The sequence below is a fragment of the Salvelinus fontinalis genome, chromosome 1, assembly GCF_029448725.1.
Source record: "Salvelinus fontinalis isolate EN_2023a chromosome 1, ASM2944872v1, whole genome shotgun sequence".
Lineage (NCBI taxonomy): Eukaryota > Metazoa > Chordata > Actinopteri > Salmoniformes > Salmonidae > Salvelinus > Salvelinus fontinalis.
In genome coordinates this window covers 50,708,097-50,730,488 of record NC_074665.1, presented here as the reverse complement: position 1 = coordinate 50,730,488, position 22,392 = coordinate 50,708,097, and the positions used below count along the sequence as shown (strand labels likewise).

At 42.5% G+C, this 22,392-nt stretch overlaps 1 protein-coding gene across 1 annotated transcript in view; it reads right to left on the bottom strand.

Moving 5' to 3' along the window:
* Window positions 1–22,392, bottom strand: part of LOC129857332 (neuroendocrine convertase 2-like) — a 73,738-nt gene that overhangs the window by 7,987 nt on the left and 43,359 nt on the right. The window contains exons 9-11 of the mRNA XM_055925466.1: window positions 16,385–16,600; window positions 14,167–14,267; window positions 359–586 (exon numbers count right to left, since the gene is read on the bottom strand). Of these exons, the coding sequence (XP_055781441.1) occupies window positions 359–586; window positions 14,167–14,267; window positions 16,385–16,600 (545 nt within the window). The remainder of the gene's footprint in view (window positions 1–358; window positions 587–14,166; window positions 14,268–16,384; window positions 16,601–22,392) is intronic.

Sequence of the window (22,392 nt, the reverse complement as noted above, 5' to 3'; positions counted from 1 at the left end):
TTATGCAAGAATGGGCTGCCATCAGTCAGGATGTGGCCCAGAAGTTAATTGACAACATGCCAGGGCGGATTGCAGAGGTCTTGAAAAAGAAGGGTCAACACTGCAATTATTGACTCTGCATCAACTTAATGTAATTGTCAATAAAAGCCTTTGACACATATGAAATGCTTGTAATTATACTTCAGTATTCCATAGTAACATCTGAGAAAAATATCTAAAGACACTGAGGCAGCAGACTTTGTGAATATTTATATTTGTGTCATTCTCAAAACTTTTGGCCACGACTGTACATCTTAGTACTAATTCTATTTTCCGCCAGGTCGGTAATGTATTGTCTGTACAGTGCCCGGTCACTTACTGGACATCCTGCAATGATCCAGCCACGCAGTGAAAACGCTCGGGGACAGTCTTCCACTCCTTGGCCATCTTGACCATGCCGCCAGCGTCCAGCACACCGTAACCAAACAGATGGTTGAACTCCAGGCCCACGCCGTTCCTCCGCCACTGGTGCACCTCGTCATGTAGCTGGTTTCTCTTGGAGGTCAGCACGGACAAGTGCTGTATGTCCCTCCATGTCAGGTTAGGACTGCAGAGGGGGTGAAGGGGTGAGGGGGAGAGACAAGACAGAGTTAGATTTGTATTTATTTGATTTAACCTTTATTTAACTAGGCAAGTCAGTTAAGAATAAATTCTTATTTACAATGATGGCCAAACCCTAACCCGGACGACACTGGGCTAATTGTGCGCTGTCCTATGGGACTTCCAATTATGGCCGGTTGTGATACAGCCTGGAATTGAACCAAGGTCTGTAGTGATACCTCTAGCACTGAAATGCAGTGCCTTAGACCACTGCACCACTCGGAAGCGCACTTGGGAGATGTGTGTATCAGGTGTACACAGGTGACATATCAGGCATTTAAAGGCCGAGCGCAATCAAAAACGAGATTTTCCGGTGTTTCATATACAAATGAAGTCAAGAGTTTACATACACTTAGGTTGGAGTCATGATAACTCATTTTTCAACCACTCCACAAATTTCTTGTTAACAAACTATAGTTTTGGCAAGTCGGTTAGGTTCTGTCTCCTAGAGATGAATGAACGTTGGTGCACAAAGTGCAAATCAATCCCAGAACAACAGCAAAGGACCTTGAGAAGATGTTGGAGTAAACAGGTACAAAACGATCTATATCCACAGAAAAACGGGTAATATATCGACATAACCTGAAAGGCCGATCAGCAAAACCGCCTTAAAAAAGCAAGACTACAGTTTGCAACTGCACAAAGATCGTACTTTTTGGAGAAATGTCCTCTGGTCTGATGAAACAAAAATAGAACTGTTTGGCCATAAGGACCATTGTTATGTTTGGGGGAAAAAGGGGGATGCTTGCAAGCTGAACCACACCATCCCAACCGTGAAGCACGGGGGTGGCAGTATCATGCTGTGGGGGTGCTTTGCTGCAGGTGCTCTTTACAAAATAAATGGCATCATGAGGGAGGAAAATGTTGTGGATATATTGAAGCAACATCTCAAGATATCAGTCAGGAAGTTCAAGCTTGGTCGCAAATGGGTCTTCTAAATGGACAATGACCCCAAGCATACTTCCAAAGTTGTGGCAAAATGGCTTAAGGACAAGAAAGTCAAGGTATTGGCGTGGCCATCACAAAGCCCTGACCTCAAGCCTATAAAAATTGGTGGACAGAATTGAAAAAGCTTGTGTGAGCAAGGAGACCTACAAACCTGACTCAGTTACACCAGCTTTGTCAGGAGGAATGGGCCAAAATTCACCCAACTTATTGTCGGAAGCTTGTGGAAGGCTACCCGAAATGTTTGACCCAAGTTAAACAATTTAAAGGCAATGCTATCAAATACTAATTGAGTGTATGTAAACATCTGACCCACTGGGAATGTGATGAAAGAAATAAAAGCTAAAATAAATCATTCTCTCTGCTATTATTCTGACATGTCACATTCCTAAAATAGAGTTGTGATCCTAACTGTCCTAAAACAGGTAAATTTTACCAGGATTTAACGTCAGGAATTGTGAAAATCTGAGTTTAAATGTATTTGGCTAAGGTGTATGTAAACTTCCGACTTCAACTGTATATTACCATACTATGAAATTGGAATAATACTGTGAAATTGTGAAAATGATGATCATGTAATTTTAGTGTAAGAGCTGTTTGAAAAAACTGCCTGAATTTTCACCATGTTTTGTGTGGGATGGAGTTTTAGCCTGCCTGGTGTCATCAGTTAGATATATAAATAAATACTTAGCTAGATATCCAATTGTGTCGTTATCTGTGATATGATTCCTAAAAATGATAGGCTGTTGATGGCAAGAATGAATGATGCCTAAGTCTAACCCTTATGATGATAGCTAGGTAGCTAGCCAATAGCTATGACTTTTGAAAGCTCGGGCTGGTAGTCAGCATGGTAACTAAATTATCCTGGTCTAGCTTACAACTGTCAATGATGTATTATTGTTATGTACTATTTAGTCTACATGTACACACACTGTATGCAATTATTTCTCTCTCCTCTCTGACACTGGTGGACTGTCAGCTTCGTGAGGACTACACTGTAGATATGTCACCTGTGCACCAGGCAGTCAATATTTTTTTATTTAACAAGGCAAGTCAGTTAAGAACAAATTCTTATTTACAATGACAGCCTAGGAACAATGGATTAACTGCCTTGTTCAGGGGCAGAACGACAGGTTTGTATCTTATCAGCTCAGGGATTCAATCTAGCAATCTTACGGTTACTGTCCCAACACTCTAACCACTAGGCTACCTGCCGCCCCAAAAGAAGCTGTCCCTACGCTGCCAAGGGCAGACAGGGCTGGAGAGACTGGACAACATGCTGCTGAGACTGCAGACAGGGCTGAGGGACAATCACACCCTCACAGCCTAGATTAAAAAATAGAAAAGATCATATGATGTGGTTAGTTTATGTTGCACCATAATGCAAGGGAAAGCAGTTATGCATCGTAGGGGACCGAAATTGTTTTAGGTTATGGTGCTCCAGTGAGTGTTACTCATTGTGGACATAGGCACTAGTAAAGGGAATCCTAGTCTTCACCCAATAGCTCAGATTGTCACTGGTCATTTCACCTCCCATGCATGCTTTTAATTTGTTCCCATTCTGACTCTTCTTATATTAGGCTATAGGCCTAGTGGAAGGTATAAGGCTATATGCCTTGTGTATTAGGCTATAGGCCAAGTATGTACAGAAGCGATTGAAGTTGTAAAAGTTAATTATTGTTATAATATGCCTTATTCTTATCATATTTTGTGATTCCAAAGTTTGATGTAACTTGCACATTGTTTTCAGGTTTGAGTCAATAAAGTTCTTGATTTATTCATATTTTATTATTTGTGTATGTTTTTCCTTATCATAATTAATACTAAATGCCATTTGTAATATGTTTTGGTGCAGATATGTGTTTAATAATCAAACCAGATAAGAACGCGTTGGTAAAACTTTACAAGATTCCATTTGTAAAGGGTTTATAAAGGGTTTGTAATTACGTTATTGATGGTTATTTAATAATTTGTAAATGCATTAGAAACCTTTAATAAATGGGTTATAACAAACTGGTCAAAATAGTGCGATAGCCAGTCAGTGCATTCCAAATAGTGAGCCACTATTTATTTCCAGCTATTAACCATTTATACATGCACTTACAAACGTGTATACTATTGAACCTTTATGTATCATCATGCAACATTGTTTTAAATGGTTGCACAGTTAAACAATAGTTATTTTCTCACCTTTGGGTGCGATGCATTGTTACTCTGTCCCAAGAACAGAAATAGTTCAAAAGTGGGGCAAGACACATCATGAAAACCAACCTCTTCTGTTCCTGGAACAGAGCACCCAAAAGTGAGAAAATACCTATTCTTCAACTGTGCAACTATTAAAAATAAGGTTGTATTATTATACATAAGGTTTAATCTTATACGCATTTGTCAGGGCATTTATAAATGGATAATAACTGGAGGTAAATGTTGGATTACTATTTGGCAAACACTGACATTACTGCACTATTTTGACCAATGCGATCACCATTTATGAATGGTTTATAATGCATTTACAACATATTAAATAATCATTAATAACTTAATTTTAACCCCTTTATAAACCCTTTACAAATGGAACTTTATTGTAAAGTGTTACCAAATTTTATTGTAATGGAACATTCTTGTGAATTTGAACATACACATTTTTACAGGTGTTTTTTCTTGTCTGATTACAATTTGATTGATGTGGTGCTATTGTATGTCATTTCATTTGAAAGGGCTGTTCCTCAGTTTTCAAAATATGTCTCATTTCAGACTTGGTTTGACACCCGCAAATTTTGCTTATTAATGCATGCAGAGTTCATGGTCTTTCAGACAGTTTTGGGAAATCCTGCCAGTGAAGCAGCAATGCTAATATGGGGATTTACAGTTACAGTTAGCTGGTGTTCTAATACTTAGTGTTTTCATTCCCCTGTAATTACAGGGTTGAGGAAATTCAATGAAAGGCCTCCTGGGGACACATTAACAATGCCCTGCGTTTTTACATTAAGAATTGACCGTTCTAGAGAGGATGGAAGACCGTTTTTTTTGTGTAACTGCAGGGACAGAATGAAGCACCATGTTGAGGATGAATGAAGCCTATTCCTGTTACCACAGTAAACTGAAACTCAACACAGGGAATTATAAGATCACGATGGATTGAGTTTAAAGACGGTTACTATACCTTTAGAAAAACGTGAAAGGATAACGTTTTCCTATGATATCATGTTGATTGGGGTGATAGATAAAAACATATTCATTAATCTATTCAATTCAACTTGACAAGCAAGCTATCAAAACCACCTATCTACAGCACAGTAGACTACATGAAAGTAGAAATTTGAGAATCCAGCAAATCATGTACTTAATCATGTACACCTCCTTGTAGACCACAAAGTAAGGGAAATTATACAAAAATCCAATAAAAGACTGAATGGATTCTGGTGCATTTAATACATTCATAAAAGTAATGAATGGAATAAAGGTCTGATCTCTTGATACACTGATGATGAAGCCTCAGATGTGTGAACATAAAGGGTCTCTGCTTTGAGACATCTGGCAGCACGTCTCTTTCTTATCTCTACTGTGGAATGACAGCTTTGTTCTTTGCTGACTCACTGACTCCTGACACCACACAGTTCAAGTATGTTTGGCCAGTAAAAAGGGTCTTTGCACTCAGTAACACACACCAGCTTTTTACCGACAGCCAGAGCTGCACAAGTATGTGGACAGCCCTTCAAATTTGTGGATTCAGCTTTTTCCGCCACAACCGTTGATGTATAAAATCGAGCACACAACCATGCAATCTCCATAGACAAACATTGGCAGTAGAATGGCCCATACTGAAGGGCTCAGTGATTTTCAACAAGGCACCATCATACGATGCCACCTTTCCAACAAGTCAGTTCATCACATTTCTGCCCTGCTAAAGCTGCCCTGGTCAACTGTAAGTGCTGTTATTTTGGAGCAACAACGGCTCAGCCGCAAAGTCGTAGGCCACACAAGCTCACAGAAAGAGACCGCCGAGTGTTGAAGCAATGTAGTGCGCAAAAATCGTCTGTCCTCGTTTGCAACACTCACTACCGAGTTCCGAACTGCCTCTTGAAGCAACCTCTGCACCAGAACTGTTCGTCTGGAGCTTCATGAAATGGGTTTCATGCCCGAGCTGCCGCACACAAGCCTAAGATCACCATGCGCAATGCCAAGCGTCATCTGCAGTGGTGTAAAGCTCGGCGCCATTGGACTCTGGAGTAGTGGAAACGTATTCTCTTAAGTGATGAATCACGCTTCACCATCTGGCAGTCCGACAGACGAATCTGGATTTGGCTGATGCCAGGAGAACGCTACCTGCCCCAATGCATAGAGCAAACTAAAGTTTGGGGAAGGCCCTTTCCTGTTTCAGCATGACAATGCCCCCGCGCACAAAGCGAGGTCCATACAGAAATGGTTTGTCGAGATCGGTGTGGAAGAACTCCGAGAACCCCATCGAACACCTTTGGGATGAATTGGAACATCAACTGCAGCCAGGCCTAATCACCCAACATCACTGCCTGACCAAACTAAATGCTCTTGTTGCTGAATGGAAGCAAGTCCCCGCAGCAATGTTTCAACATCTAGTGAAATCCCTGCCAGAGGAGTGGAGGCTGTCATAGCAGCAAAGGGGTGACCAAAATGCTTAGTTTAGCGAAATGCTTATGTTACTTGCTCCAACCATACAGTAATAAGTAACCAAAAAAAACATGCAAATCCCCCAAAAATTAAGGAATTAAGAAATACAGAAATATTAGAACAAGCAATGTCAGATTCTGGAATATAAATATATATATGTATATGAATAGAAAAGATGTGTTCAGAAGTAGTTATATAGGATGAGCCTTGACTAGAATACAGCATATACACTGCACAAAAATGTGACTCGTTTCAGGAAACTAGGCATATGTCACATGTCACTTCTTCACAGGAGAGGCATTTGAACATTAATGTGCCTTAATAACAAACTTGTATGCAATGTGTAAGTACAAATAAAAATGTTAAATTACGAGCCTAGTTATTGCAGCCATGGACAAAGGAAGGAACCTTCCCGCTAGCCATGATTAGCTGAGATAATAAATGGGCTGGCCATGCCGAGAGATGAGTTTGGATTGTTCTGCCATGTAATACCTTCTGTTCATAGATAAGGTGATTAATACAATTCTGGCATTTGATTGCAAGTGCGTAGGGAGTCAAAAAGAGAACACAGGAGGCTGTTGTATAAAACACTTGTATCTGGATTACATCTTCAAACTAAGGGCAACCATGGCATTTGTGACAGAGCGGAAGAAAGATGTGATGAGTCTTATAGCATTGCACACTGTCAGTGTGAACCAGAGTGACTTGACACTATGTGCCAAGCAATCTGTACAAACAAAACAGAAATTAGACAGGACGTCTTATTTAATGAAAGGGTTTGCAGTCTTCCGTGAAGAGTTCAAATCGTACACGTTTCTAATTTTGTCAGAAAGTCATTTTCATTGCAAGTTAAAGCGTACTGTTAGATAGCTAGCTAACATTACATGTATGATCTGTGTAGTAATATTATTCATATCTCAGAAAGCCATTTGCATTGCTAGTTATAGCCTAATGTTAGTTAACTAACATTGAACCCAGTTGGTTAGCTTTTGCTAGCTATAACAATTGGTCTGTATAGCTAGTACTCTATGGGTTGGGATTATGGTTCATTGCTTATCTAGCTACATGTCTAAACAAAATACTTCAAGTTAAAGCGTACTGTTAGCTAGGTAAAGTTAGCTGGCTCACTAGCTAATGTTACCCTATGGGTTGGGATTATGGTTCATTGTAAACTAGCTTGCTGCATGTCTCAGATGTTTACATGACCCATCAAGTTTGCCAGGTGTGACTGGCGGTGATTACGGACAATTATTGTTCTTCCATGTAACACCTTCTAAAATCCTGGCTTTGCTTTGTCATTATGGGGTATTGTGTGTAGATTGATGAGGTAAAAATAAATATTTAATACATTTTAGAATAAGGCTGTAATGTAACAAAATGTGGAAAAAGGAAAGGGGCCTGAATACTTTCCGAATGCACTGTAGTGTGTGTTTACCAGAGACGGTAATGTGAAGAAAACATGACCTGCACCAAAGTCAGACTAGGATATAAGCCAAGGACTAGATTAAGTGTATTTTTACCTGGACTATTTCCTTATTATAGGCTACTACTTTTACCACTTTTAGTCTTGAAATCTTTGGCTGTTTACTACACTACTCAATCTGATTAGCACATGGCCTCACATGTGAATCCTTAAAGAAATGGGTGGGGCTAAGGTTTAACTAGATAAGAACGACGCTGAATGGGTGTAGACAAAGAAGAGCTCTCCAGTAGGTGTACCAAAACATTCAAGGGGCAATTTTCTAGAAGGTGGGGTTACAAGTTTATAAACTTTCAAAACATAATTACTTTCCCATTGTTCCTCAACTGCAGTTTATGATATACAAATTTCTAGCTCTTAGTCTACTTTTTTTGCTACATAAGAGCGAATCGAGGCGGTGAGTCACAAATATAAACAAAACATCCAACAATTTCAACGATTTTACTGAGTTACAGTTCATATAAGGAAATCAGTCAAATAAATTAGGCCCTAATCTATGGATTTCACATGACTGGGAATACACATATGGATCTGGTGGTCACAGATACCTTAAAAAAAACATTGGGGTGTGGATCAGAAAACCAGTCAGTATCTGGTGTGACCACCATTAGCCTCATGCGGCTTGGCACATCTCCTTCGCAGAGAGTTGATCAGGCTGTTAATTGTGGCCTGTGGAATGTTTTCCCACTCCTCCTCAATGGCTGTGCGAAGTTGCTGTATATTGGCGGAAACTGGAACTTGCTGTCGTGCACGTTAATCCAGAGCATCCCAAACATACTCAATGGGTGACATGTCTGGTGAGTATGCAGGCCATGGAAGAACTGGAACATGTTCAGTTTACAGGAATTGTGTACAGATCCTTGTGACAATGGGCCATGCATTATAATGCTGAAACATGAGCTGATGGTTGCAGATAAATGTCACAACAATGGGCCTCAGGATCTCATCACGGTATCTCTGTGCATTCAAATTGCCATTAATGAAAATCAATTGTGTTCATTGTCCATAGTTTATGCCTGCCCATACCATAACATTACCCCCACAAAGGGGCACTCTGTTCACAACATTGACATCAGCAAACCGCTCACCCTTACGACGCTATACACACTGTCTGCCATCTGCCCGGTACAGTTGAAACCAGGATTCATCTGTGAAGAGCACACTTCTCCAGCGTGTCAGAGGCCATCGAAGGTGAGCATTTTCACACTGAAGTCGGTTTCAACGCCGAACTGCAGTCAGGTCAAGACCCTGGTAAAGACTATGAGCACGCAGATGAGCTTCTCTGAGACGTTTTCTGACAGTTAGTGCAGAAATTCTTCGGTTGTGCAAACCCGAAGTTTCATCAGCTGTCGGGGTGGCTGGTCTCAAACGATCCCACAGGTGAAGAAGCCGGATGTGCAGGTCCTGGGCTGGCGTAATTACGCGTGGTCTGCGATTGTGAGTCCGGTTGGAAGTACTGACAAATTCCTTAAAACGATGTTGGAGGCGGCTTATGGTAGAGAAACATTCAATTCTCCGGCAACAGCTCTGGTGGACATTCCTGCAGTCAGCATGTCAATTGCACGCTCCCTCAAAAATTGAGACATCTGTGGCATTGTGTTGTGTGACAAAACCGCACATTTTAGAGTGGCCTTTTATTGTCCCCAGCACAAGGTGCACATGTGTAATGTGTGGCATATCAAGAAGCTGTTTAATCAGCTTCTTGATATGCCACGCCTGTCAGGTGGATGGATTATCTTGGCAAAGGAGAAATGCTCCCTAGCAGGGATGTAAATACATTTGTGCACAACATTTGAGAGAAATATGATTTTTTTGAGTTTGGGACATTTCTGGGATCTTAAATTTCAGCTCATGAAAATGGGACCAACTCTTTACATGTTGTGTTTATATATGTGTTCAGTGTACATACAGTGCCTTCTGAAAGTATTCAGACCGCTTGACTTTTGACACATTTTGTTACGTTACAGCCTAATTCTAAAATGGATTAAATAAAAAAAATCCTCAGCAATCTGCACAAAATACCATATAATGACAAAGCAAAAACTGGTTGTTAGAAATGTTTGTAAATGTATTAAAAATGAAAAACTTTACATAGGTATTCAGAACCTTTGCTATGAGACTCGAAATTGAGTTCAATTGCATCCTGTTTCCATTGATCCTCCTTGAGATGTTTCTACAACTTGATTGGAGTCCACCTTTGGTAAATTCAATTGATTGGACATGATTTGGAAAGGCACATACCTGTTTACATAAGGTCCCACAGTTGAGAGTGCATGTCAGAGCAACAACCAAGTCATGAGGTCAAAGGAATTGTCTGTAGAGCTCCGGAACAGGATGGTGTCGATGCACAGATCTGGGGAAGGGTACCAAAAAATGTCTACAGCATTGAATGTCCCCAAAAACACAGTGCCATTCATCATTCATAAATGGAAGCAGTTTGGAACCACCAAGACTCTTACTAGAGCTGGCCGCCCAACCAAACTGAGAAATCAGGGAGAAGGGCCTTGGTCAGGGAGGTGACCAAGGACCTGATGGTCCAGCTAACAGAGCTCCAGAGTTCCTCTGCGGAGATGGGAGAACCTTCCAGTAGGACAACCAACTTTGCAGCACCCCACCAATCAGGCCTTTATGGTAGAGTGGCCAGACGGAAGCCACTCGTCAGTAAAAGGCACATGACAGCTCGCTTGGAGTTTACCAAAAGGCACATAAAGACTCTCAGACCATGAGAAACAAGATTCTCTGCTCTGATGAAACCAAGATCGAACTCTTTGGCCTGAATGCCAAACGGCAAATCTGGAGGAAACCTGGCACAATCCCTAAGGTGAAGCATGGTGGTGGCAGCATCATGCTGTGTGGATGTTTTCCAGCAGCAGGGACTGGGAAACTAGTCAGGATTGAGGCAACGATGAACTGAGCAAAGTACAAAGAGATCCTTGATGAAAACCTGCTCCAAAGTGCTCAGGACGTCAGACTCGTTCGAAGGTTCACCTTTCAACAGGACAACAACCCTAAGCCCACAGCCAAGACAATGCAGGAGTGGCTTCGGGACAAGTCTCTGAATGTCCTTGAGTGGCCCGGCCAGAGTCCAGACTTGAACCCGATCGAACATCTCTGCAGAGACCTGAAAATAGCTGTGCAGCGACTCTACCCATCCAACCTGACAGTGCTTGAGAAGATGGCCTGGAGATAGAAGCTGTTTTTCAGTCTCTCTGTCCCAGCATTGATGTACCTATACTCTCTTTGCCTTCTAGATGGTAGTGGGGTGAACAAAACGTGTCTCAAGTGGCTGAGGTCCTTGATGATCTTCTTGGCCTTCCTGTGACAGCGGTTGATGTAGTGGAGGGCAGACAGTGTGCACCCAGTAATATGTTGGGCTGAACACACCACCCACTGGAGAGCCCTGCGGTTTCGGACGGTGCAGTTGCCGTATCAGTCAGTGATACAGCCCTGTAGGATGCTCTCAATGTTGCATCTGTAGAAGTTTATGAGGGTCTTAGAGACCAAGCTGAATTTCTTCAACCTCCTGAGGTTGATGAGGCGCTGTTGCGCCTTCTTCACCACACTGTCTGTGTGGATGGACCATTTCAATTTGTCAGTGATGTGCATGCCAAGGAACTTGATGTTTTTCAGTCTCTCCACTACGGTCCAATCAATGTGGATGGGAGTGTGCTCCATCTGCTGTCTAATGAAGTCCACGATCAGCTCCTTCATTTTGTTGACATTGAGAAGAGATTATTTTCCTGGCACCACACCGCTAGGGCCCTCACCTCCTCCCTGTAGGCTGTCTCATCGTTGTTGGTAATCAGGCCTACCACTGTTATGTAATCTGAAAACTTGATGATTGAGATGGAGACGTGCATGTGTGACAGAGAGTACTTTATTGGGTACATGAACAATGGTGGACATCTTGAAACAAGTGGGGACAACAGATTGGGATAGGTAGAGATTGAATATGTCTGTAAACACTCTGCACATGCTCTGAGGATACAGCTTGGGATGCCGTCTGGGCCGACAGCTTTTTGAGGGTTAACACGCTTAAATTTCTTACTCACTTCGACCATGGAGAACGAGAGCTCACAGTCCTTGTGAACCGCATTGGCCCGCCTAGGCAGCACTGTGTTTTCCTTGAAGCGGGTGAAGAAGGTGTTTAGCTTGTCCGAGAGCAAAGCATCGGTGTCCTCTATGCAGCTTGTTTTCCCTTTATAATCCATGATTGTCTGGATTCCCTGCCACATATGTCTCATGTCTGAACCGTTGGACTGCGACTCTACTTTGATGTTTGCCTTTTTGATTGCCTTATGAAGGGCAGAGCTGGATTGTTTGTTCTCGTCTATGTTCCCAGGTGGTTTGCACTTTCAGATTTGCACGAATGCTGCTATCTAGCCACGTTTTCTGGTTTGGGTGAGTTCTAATTTTCACAGTGAGAACATTATTGTCTATAAATTTCCTGATGAACTCAATCACAGAGTCAGGAGTCAGTGTATACGTCAATGTTATTCTCAGATGTAACACATATCCCAGTCCGCATGAATAAAACCATCTTGAAGCGTAGATTCAGATGAAAAGTCCTTACCACGAGTACAACCTGTTTAAGTTTCTGCCTATAGGAAGGGAGGAGCAGAATGGAGGCTTGATCTGATTTGCCGAAGGGAGGGTGGGGAAGGGCCTTGTAGCCTTACAAGAAGGGGAAGTAGCAACGGTCAAGAATTCTTGATGAGTGAGTAGCGCAGACAATGTGTTGATAAAACTTCGGTAGCGTTTTCCTCAGATTTGCTTTATTAAGGTTTGCTTTATTAGAGAAATGTTCTTGGAAGAACTGGCCCGCATAAGGTTCTTTGTGGAGCCACAAAACTCATATGGTTCTAACTTAAACCTTTATTTTTAAGAGTGTATGTAAAAAAAAAAAACTGAATTAAAAGGATCGAAAATTATTGGGAGAGTAGGTGAAACCTTTCTAGAATTTCTGTTGCTTCATGTACTTAAGATAGTATATTCTGAACATTCTACATTTATATCGTTTTAGTACCTTATCCCTGTATCCTGGAGACACCGTACCCTGGAGCCTGGCTTAGCTATGGTCAGTGGCAGGACTCCACCCTACATGCTCCCACAGTGTCTACAGTAACTATCAAGTCAAATATATTATATTATATTGTTCAGATCAAACTTGCCAATTGCCTTCCCTAGTATATGTTTTACATTTTTGCGACCATAAGGACGAAATTAAAAGTTTTCACATCGCTATGAATTCATGATGTTTGAAATTAAAGATGTTTAATTGTCGCTATTGACATAGTGCTAATCTTTGTTGAACATAATAAAACCCCAAAACAAAACTATGCATTATTATTATGGATTTTATCATTGTGGAAATGGGCTGAGGTATTCCTCTGGTTTACTTGTCAACAACGTGACTTACGTGTCCCGGCTGGAATTGCTGGGAGAACACTCCAGCATCTTACATCACCAGCTAGTGCTGAGTCGCTCTGTTTCATGTATATGAGCCTTTCGGTAATTAATAAAATATGAATGTGCGCTTTGAGCGCAGTCTTCAAGATAAATATTTTTATTTTTCTGCCATGTAATGAGGTATAAAGAACACCAGCCAGGCCAAACATTATTTGTATCCCTGGCACGAACACAGAGTAAAAACTGGGCGAGACAACACTTTTTTCATGGAGTAAGTCTGTGGGCCTAATGGCAGGTTTGGTAAATAAGTGATTCAATGAAGAGAGAAGATATGAAGTGGTCTGAAGAGGAGGAGAGCAATGGAGGGAGATAAGAAGAAGAAATGCCCTGAGGGGGGAGGGAGGGAGAGAGAGACAGAGAGAGACAGAGAGAGACAGAGAGAGACAGAGAGAGACAGAGAGAGACAGAGAGAGACAGAGAGACAGAGAGAGAGAGAGAGAGACAGAGAGAGACAGAGAGAGAGAGAGAGAGAGAGAGAGAGAGAGAGAGAGAGAGAGAGAGAGAGAGAGAGAGAGAGAGAGAGAGAGAGAGAGAGAGAGAGAGAGAGAGAGAGAGAGAGAGAGAGAGAGAGAGAGAGAGAGAGAGAGAGAGAGAGAGAGAGAGAGAGAGAGAGAGAGAGAGAGAGAGAGAGAGAGGAACTTCAATTTGACTCTGGGAGAGAAAGACAGAGAAAGGAATAGGTAGTTTGTAATGAGACAGTCATGGTTTCAGTCACTGTGGAGCTGCATTTATTCAAAACATCTCATCCATTTTAATATAGTGAGAACGGCAGAAGCCATATTCTGTGTAGGAGTAAGTACTTCAGACTCTGACCGGTAATGGCTGTATAAATATTTAAGCGGCAGCATTTGTCCATGGGCGTGTGGGGCAAATGATGAGGAGGGCAGATGAGGTGTGTGTGTGTGTGTGTGTGTGTGTGTGTATGTGCGTGCGTGCGTGCGTGCGTGCGTGCGTGCGTGCGTGCGTGTGTGTGTGTGTGTACATACTTGGCCTCCAACGCCAAGGCAAACACTCCGGCTGCTTCAGGAGCTGCTGCTGATGTTCCAGAGTGGCGCAGGGTGCAGTTTCCATACAGGTCCGTGGTGGCCTACCATAACACAACGATGGAAGACGAAGACTGTAGTCATATCAGTGAGCTAACAACATTCAACAAGAGGAGAGGAGGGGAGAGGAAGGTGGAAAAGAAAAGACTTCAAGAATGCAAATTATTCAGTAAACATTTGATTCAGATGTGTAGTTTAATTACAGATAATCAGAGGTCTTATCCAATTAGTCAGAGAGGAAGAAGCCCATGAGGGAATCCTTGGCTCTCTCAACCGTCATGGCTTTCTGGTGCAAGTCAAATCACAAGCAGTGCTGTCAAATACGGTTCTCATATACACTATATATACAAAAGCATGGGGACACTCCTTCAAATTAGTGGATTCGACGATTCCAGCCACACCCATTGATGACAGGTGTATAAACACCAAGCAAGCGGCACCATGAAGACCAAGGAGCTCTCCAAACAGGTCAGGGACAAAGTTGTGGAGAAGTACAGATCAGGATTGGGTTATAAAAAAATATCAGAAACTTTGAACATCCCACTGAGCACCATTAAATCCATTATTACATTTTTTAAAGAATATTGCACCACAACAAGCCTGCCATGAGAGGGCCGCCCACCAAAACTCAAGGACCAGGCAAGGAGGGAATTAATCAGAGAGGCAACAAAGAGACCAAAGATAACCATGAAGGAGCTACAAAGCTCCATAGGACCCCTTTAAGCCGTACATACCACAGAGCTGGGATTTACGGCAGAGTGGCCAGAAAAAAAGCCATTGCTTAAAGAAAAACATTTGCTGTGGGGATGTTTCTCATTGGCAGGGACTGGGAAACTGGTCAGAATTGAAGGTGGATGGATGATGCTAAATACAGGAAGCCTCTTGAGGGAAACCTGTTTCAGTCTTCCAGAGATTTGAGACTGGGATGGAGGTTCACCTTCCAGCAGGACAATGACCCTAAGCATAATGCTAAAGCAACACGAGTGGTTTAAGGGGATACATTTAAATGTCTTGGAATGGCCTAGTCAAAGACCAGACCTCAATCCAATTGAGAATCTGTGGTATGACTTAAAGATTGCTGTACACCAGCGGAACCCATCCAGCTTGAAGGAGCTGGAGCCGGAGCAGTTTTGCCTTGAAGAATGGGCAGAAATCCCAGTGGCTAGATTTGACAAGCTTATAGAGACACCCCATGAGACTTGTAGCTGAAATTGCTGCAAAAGGTGTCTCTACAAAGTGTTGACTTTGGGGGAGTGAATAGTTATGCACGCTCAAGTTCTCAGTCTTTTCGTCTTATTTCTTGTTTGTTTCACAATAAATAATATTTTGCATCTTCAAAGTGGTAGGCATGTTGCGTAAATCAAATTATACAAACACCCCCCCAAAAAACATTTTAATTCCAGGTTGTAATGCCACAACATAGGAAAAATGCCAAGGGGTTGAATACTTTCTCAAGCTACTGTATTGCCTGTACTGCATTGTGGACATGTGCAGGTTGGTTGGTCTGTCAGACACTGTTCCTCATTTTATGGCAGGTAGCAATGTAGTGCTTTGCCAACCCACAGTTCTCTGCGTCCTCCCCCAACAGGACGGGTAGCCTATTCTCATCAGAGAGGTCTTTGAATCCTTTAGTAAGACTTTCAAATTTTTGGAAATTACACTCTCTTAATATTTTTTACATTTTGTCAGGAAATGCAGCTCTATCTTGGGTTCTGCTGTGATGCTGTGGTTGCACAGCCTTTCCTCAACAGGGAGCCAGTTTTTCCTGTGTCTACCCTTCTCAATTGCAAGGATGAGCTTGTACTTTGTCAAGGTTTTGATCAGTAACCATGGTCAAATAGTTTGCCATAGTGACGTGTCAATTTAGGGCCTATCTCATCCCTCTCTCCCTCCCTTCCGCCCCCTATGGCACAGATGATTCATACATTGTCTTGTGATAACTCTGCACGTGGAGATAATTCCCCAGATAAATGCAGATATAACAACCAAACAGAAAGTTATAGTCCATCTCTCTCTGCTATGTCATTGTCCCAGTCCTCTACTCTGATGGCAGATATATGCACTCAGTGTACTCAAAGTACTCAGCCTGAGGATAACAATGAGATGAACTTGGTCAACCACTCCCTCTCTCTTTTTTTCACACCCCTTCTAACACACTCACCACGCCAGCCTCGGGGTTCCTCTTGCGTCCGTTGCTGAAGGTGGATGCGAGGGTGGAGGAGCAGCTCTCGTCATACAGGGCCGTGCGGCCGTCGTTGATGGCTGAGTTGATGGAGATGGTCCACATGCTGGAGGCGTAACCATCGCAGTTACAGTCGTCATAGCTACCACCGTCTCCAGAGGCCCATACGTAGATACTGCCTTTCCCTCCTCGGCCCTACAAGACAACACATCAACTGGCTTCAGGATGTGTTATACGGGTAGAAGCAGTGGAAGTGGTAGAGATGTAGATCTTAATGTTATCACCCTGTAGCAGGAGAACTTTCCTGCAATGCAGGAAATATAAAACGTATAGTGTATATGAGGTTTAAAAAGGCTTCTGAAGTTTGTAATTTCCACCTATACATTTCAGACTTGATTTTTATTTCCGAAAAATGTATCAACACCTACAAAAAAAGTCATTAATTATAATCTAGATAACAATTCACATTTCCAGTTGCTGCAGGTTTATTTTCCTGCTGTAGCAAACTGGCTCAAATGAAGATCCTACATCTGTAGTGATAGCAGTACATTTGTAGTAGTGCTGGGGCGGTAGGTAGACTAGTGGTTAGAGCGTTGGGCCAGTAACTCAAATCCCTGAGCTGACAAGGTAAAAATCTGTTGTTCTGCCCGTGAACAAGGCAGTTAACCCACTGTTCCCCAGTAGACCGGCATTGTAAAAAATAATGTGTTCTTAACATGTGTTGTTCCTTCTCTCTTTCCATAAGCAATCAGTTACAAGGTAAAAATACAGATTCATCAAACTGAGGACAGAGAAATATGTGTGCACCAGACAGGTCAAGGCTTCTTGCATGCTTGGCTTTGAGGTGTAATTTACACACCAAAAAATGCAGTTAAGATACACTTAGGTTGGCGTCATTAAAACTCGTTTTTCAACCACTCCACAAATTTCTTGTTAACAAACTATAGTTTTGGCAAGGCGGTAAGGACATCTACTTTGTGCATGACGCAAGTAATTTGTTTACAGGCAGTAAACAATTGTTTGCAGACAGATTAATTCACTTATAATTCGCTGTATCACAATTAGACCTCCACAAGTCTGGTTCATCATTGCGAGCAATTTCCAAACGCCTGAAGGTACCACGTTCATCTGTACAAACAATAGTACGCAAGTATAAACACCATGGGACCACGCAGCTGTCATCCAATCAGGAAGGAGACGTGTTCTCTCCTAGAGATGAACGTACTTTGGTGCAAAAGTGAAAATCAATCCCAGAACAATAGCAAAGAACCACGAAGATGCTGGAAGAAACAGGTACAAAAGTATCTATATCCACAGTAAAATGAGTCCTATATTGAGATAACCTGAAAGGCTGCTCAGCAAGGAAGAAGCCACTGCTACAAAACTGCCATAAAAAGCCAGACTACGGTGGAGACAAAGACTGCACAGGGGGACAAAGATCATACTTTTTGGAGAAATGTCCTCTGGTCTGATGAAACAAAAATAGAACTGTTTGGCCATAATGACCATCGTTATGTTTGGAGAAAAAGGGGGAGCTTGCAAGCCGAAGAACACCATCCCAACCGTAAAGCACGGGGGTGGCAGCATCATGTTGTGGGGGAGCTTTGCTGCTTTAGGGACTGGTGCACTTCACAAAATAGATGGCATCATGAGGTAGGAAAATCATGTGGATATATTGAACATCTCAAGACTTCAGTCAGGAAGTTAAAGCTTGGTCGTAAATGGGTCTTCCAAATGGACAATGACCCCAAGCATACTTCCAAAGTTGTGGGAAAATGGCTTAAGGACAACAAAGTCAAGGTATTGGTATTGGAGTGGCCATCACAAAGCACTGACCTCAATCCTATAGAAAATTTGTGGGCAGAACTGAAAAAGCATGTGTGAGCAAGGAGGCCTACACACCTGACTCAGTTACATCAGCTCTGTCAGGAGGAATGGGCCAAAATTCACCCAACTTATTGTGGGAAGTTTGTGGAAGGCCACCCGAAAAACGTTTGACCCATACTTATTGAGTGTATGTAAACTTCTGACCCACTGGGAATGTGATGAAAGAAATAAAAGCTGAAATAAATGATTCTCTCTACTATTTTTCTGATATTTCACATTCTTAAAATAAAGTGGTGATCCTAACTGACCTAAGACAGGGCATTTTTACTGGGATTAAATATCAGGAATTGTGAAAAACTTAGTTTAAATGTATTTGGCTAAGGTGTATGTAAACTTCCAACTTCAACTGTATGTAACAGATGTTACAAATTATGTATTTGATGGTCATTCAGGTTAAACAGGTTGTCCAATCATAATTAGGTAGCTAGCTAACATTAGATTGAGTGTTAGTTAGATAGCATACAACAGTTAGTTAGCTAGCCATTTTCTGTTCTAATATCTCTGGCTGTGGTAACGTTAGTTAGCCTCACGACCATGCCTGCGACACTAGCTTACTGAAGTGTAAACTATGTCAGTGTCTGTAATGGTAGCTAGTTAAAGCTAGCTAGGTACCTTAGCTAGCTTAGTCTAAAACTTCTTCTGGACTGTCTCAGACAATGTTTCACTCCTTAGCTATGTTACCTAAATTTGCTGGCTAGCTAGCTAAGTTACTAAAGTTAGATTTGACTTATTCTATGTATGGGTAAATTTAACCAAGCCATTTGGCAGGCTTATCTTATGCCTCCATGGTGATTGATTGAGTTAGCTGGCGTTACTATACTGGTTTTCAATGGTTTCTGACAGTGGCAGCTTTAGTCGGACTTGTGAAGTTAAGGAGAATGGATGCAAATTCTGTTAGCTAGCTAACGTTAGAGTTTACCTTAAATGTCATGTAGCCAAGTTAGTTTAGCTAGCTAACTAGCTAGCTACACTATATAAACAAAGTATGTGGACACTCCTTCAAATTAATGGATTGGGCTATTTCAGCCACACCTGTTGCTGACAGGTGAATAAAATCGAGCACACAGTCATGCAATCTTCATAGACAAACATTGGCGGTAGAATGGACATACTGAAGAGCTCAGTGACTTTAAATGTGGCACCGTCATAGGATGTCACCTTTCCAACAAGTCAGTTCGTCATATTTCTGCACAAAGTGGTAGGCCACACAAGCTCAAAGAACGGGACCCCAGAGTGCTGAAGCTCGCAGCGCGTAACAATTGTCTGTCCTTGGTTGTAACGCTCACTATCGAGTTCCAAACTGCCTCTGGAAGCAATGTCAGCACAATAACTGTTTGTTGAGAGCATGAAATGGGTTCCCATGGCCTAGCAGTTACACACAAGTTTAAGATCACCATGCGCAATGTCAAGCGTCGACTGGAGTGGTCTTAAGCTCGCCGCCATTGGACTCTGGAGAAGTGGGAACGCGATCTCTGGAGTGATGAATCACACTTCACCATCTGGCAGTCCGACGGATGAATCTGGGTTTGGCGGATGCCAGGAGGACGCTACCTGCCCCAAAGCCAAATGCAAACTGTAAGGTTTTTCATGGTTTCATGAATGAGTGGAACCTGGCCTCTTTAATTACAAAGTTTGAGTGTAAAACTGAGAAATTCCTTTTTGAGAGTAGGGACAGAGCTTTGGAAACACAGATTTTCATTGACCCTGTGTAAAACAGCATTTACGTCTTCCACATTGTCATCGATGGCCGCAAGGCCGCGGGGCCGACGGTATTCCAGGGCACATTCTCAGAGCATGCGCAGAACAGCTGATAGGCATTTTCATGGTAATTTTCAACCTCTCCATGTCCCAGTCTGTAATCTCTACATGTTTAAAGATGTTTACCATCATTCCTGTCCCCAAGAACTGTAAGGCTTCATTCCACAATGACTACCGCCCTGTACCACTCACTTCTGTAATCATGAAGTGCTTTGAGAGGCTGGTTATGGCACACATTAACTCCACCATCCCAGACACCCTAGACCCACTCCAATTTGCATACCGCCCCAGGGAGATCCATAGATGACGCAATCTCAATTGCTCTCAACACTGCACCCACGCCCATAGATAAGGGGAATACCTATGTGAGAATGCTGTTCATTGACTACAGCTCAGCGTTCAACACCATTGTCCCCTACAAGCTCGTCACCAAGCTTAGGACTCTGGGTCTGAACACCTCTTTCTGCAACTAGATCCTGGACTTTCTGACGGGCCGACAACAGGTGGGGAGGGTAGGCAACATCACCTCCACCACGCTGACCCTCAACTCCATTATCAAGTTCGCTGATAACACGACAGCGGTAGGACTGATCACTGGCGACGATGAGCCAACCTACAGAGATGAAGTCAGTGACCTGGCAGTGTGGTGCTGGAGTAACAACATTTCCCTCAACGTCAGCAAGACCACGGAGCTGATAAGGGACTACAGGAAATGGGGGGGGGGGGGGGGTGGCGAGCACACCCCCATCCACATCGACGGGGCGGCAGTGGAGCAGGTAGACAGCTTCAAGTTCCTCGGTTCCAAATCACTAAAGAATTAAAATGGTTCAAAAACACAAATCCTGAAAAGGATCTACAGCTGTACCACTGAGAGCATATTGACTGGCTGCATCACTGCTTGGTATGGCAATAGTACCGCCCTTGATCACATGGCACTACAGAGTGTTGTGAGGACAGCCCAGTACATCACTGGGCCGAGCCCCCTGCCATCCAGGACCTCTATATCAGGCTATGTGAAAAGAAGGCCTGGAAAATCGTCAAAGACCCCAACCACCCACGGCAAGAGGTACCGGTGCATCAAGTCTGACACCAACAGGTTCTTGAACAGCTTCTATCCCCAAGCAATAAGACAGATAAATAGATAACAAAATAGCTACACGGACTGTTTACCTTGTATCTTTCTTGACCTTTAAAAAATATATATTTGCACTGTCTCTATGCATACTCACAGGGCCCTACACAATCACACACGCTGTCACTCCAACACACACACAATACTCATCATTTGCTCAATTACACATAATATGCGTATACATTTATACTGACTCTACACACCTGCCCACCCACTCACATGCAAGCTGCTGCTACCGCACTCTGTTTATCTTATATCCCGTTGCACAGTATCTAACTCCATCACTCCAGTATCCCTGCACATATAAATGTGACCCGGTTCAAGAAACTAGGTGTATGTCGCGAGTCACTACTTCACAGCAGCGGCATTTATCAAAATGCATTTTTTGGCAGAAATGCCTTATGGAACATGTGAACTTTCATGTGCCTTAATGACACACGTGTATGCCATCTGTAAATATGAATACAATTGTTAAATTAGGGGTTTAGTTGGTTTAGCCACAGAAAAAGTCAGGAACCTTCCCGCTAGCCATGATTGTCTGAGATAATGAGTGGGCTGGACATGCCGAGAGATGAGTTTGGATTTGTCTGCCATGTAGCCAGCTTCTGTCTATAATATGAGCTGTTCAGTATGTGTAGGTAATCCTTTCTAACGCAGCTTTCTTTAAAAGACATCACGGAGTACAACTGCATAAGTGTTGCTCTCCACTTTTTGGTGGACTGTGTTTTTAAATGAGTTGAACAAGAGTATGATAGCTAAGGAGGTGGAGAAAAATCTGGCATTTTTTTGCAAATATGCAGACAGAGTGGAAAAGAGAACACACAGAAGGCTGTTGTATAAAAACCTGTCTCCGGATTACATCTTCAAACTAAGGGCAACCATGACATCCGTGACAGAGAGGGAGATGCATTCATCCATGTATATGGGTAAGAGAGTCTAGCTAGCTACATTTTCAGATATTACACATTTCTAATTTTGTCAGTCATTTTCATTTCAAGTTAAAGTACTGTTAGCTAGCTAACATTAGCTGTCTGGCTAGCTGTCTAACGTTACGGGTATGATCTATGTAGTAATATTATTCGTACCTCAATATTATTCGTACCTTATTCGTACCTCAATTCGCATTGCTAGTTGTAGCCTAATGTTAGCCAGCTAACATTGAACCTGGTTGGTTAGTTACCTGCAGATTCATGTAGGGTAGTAACTTTAT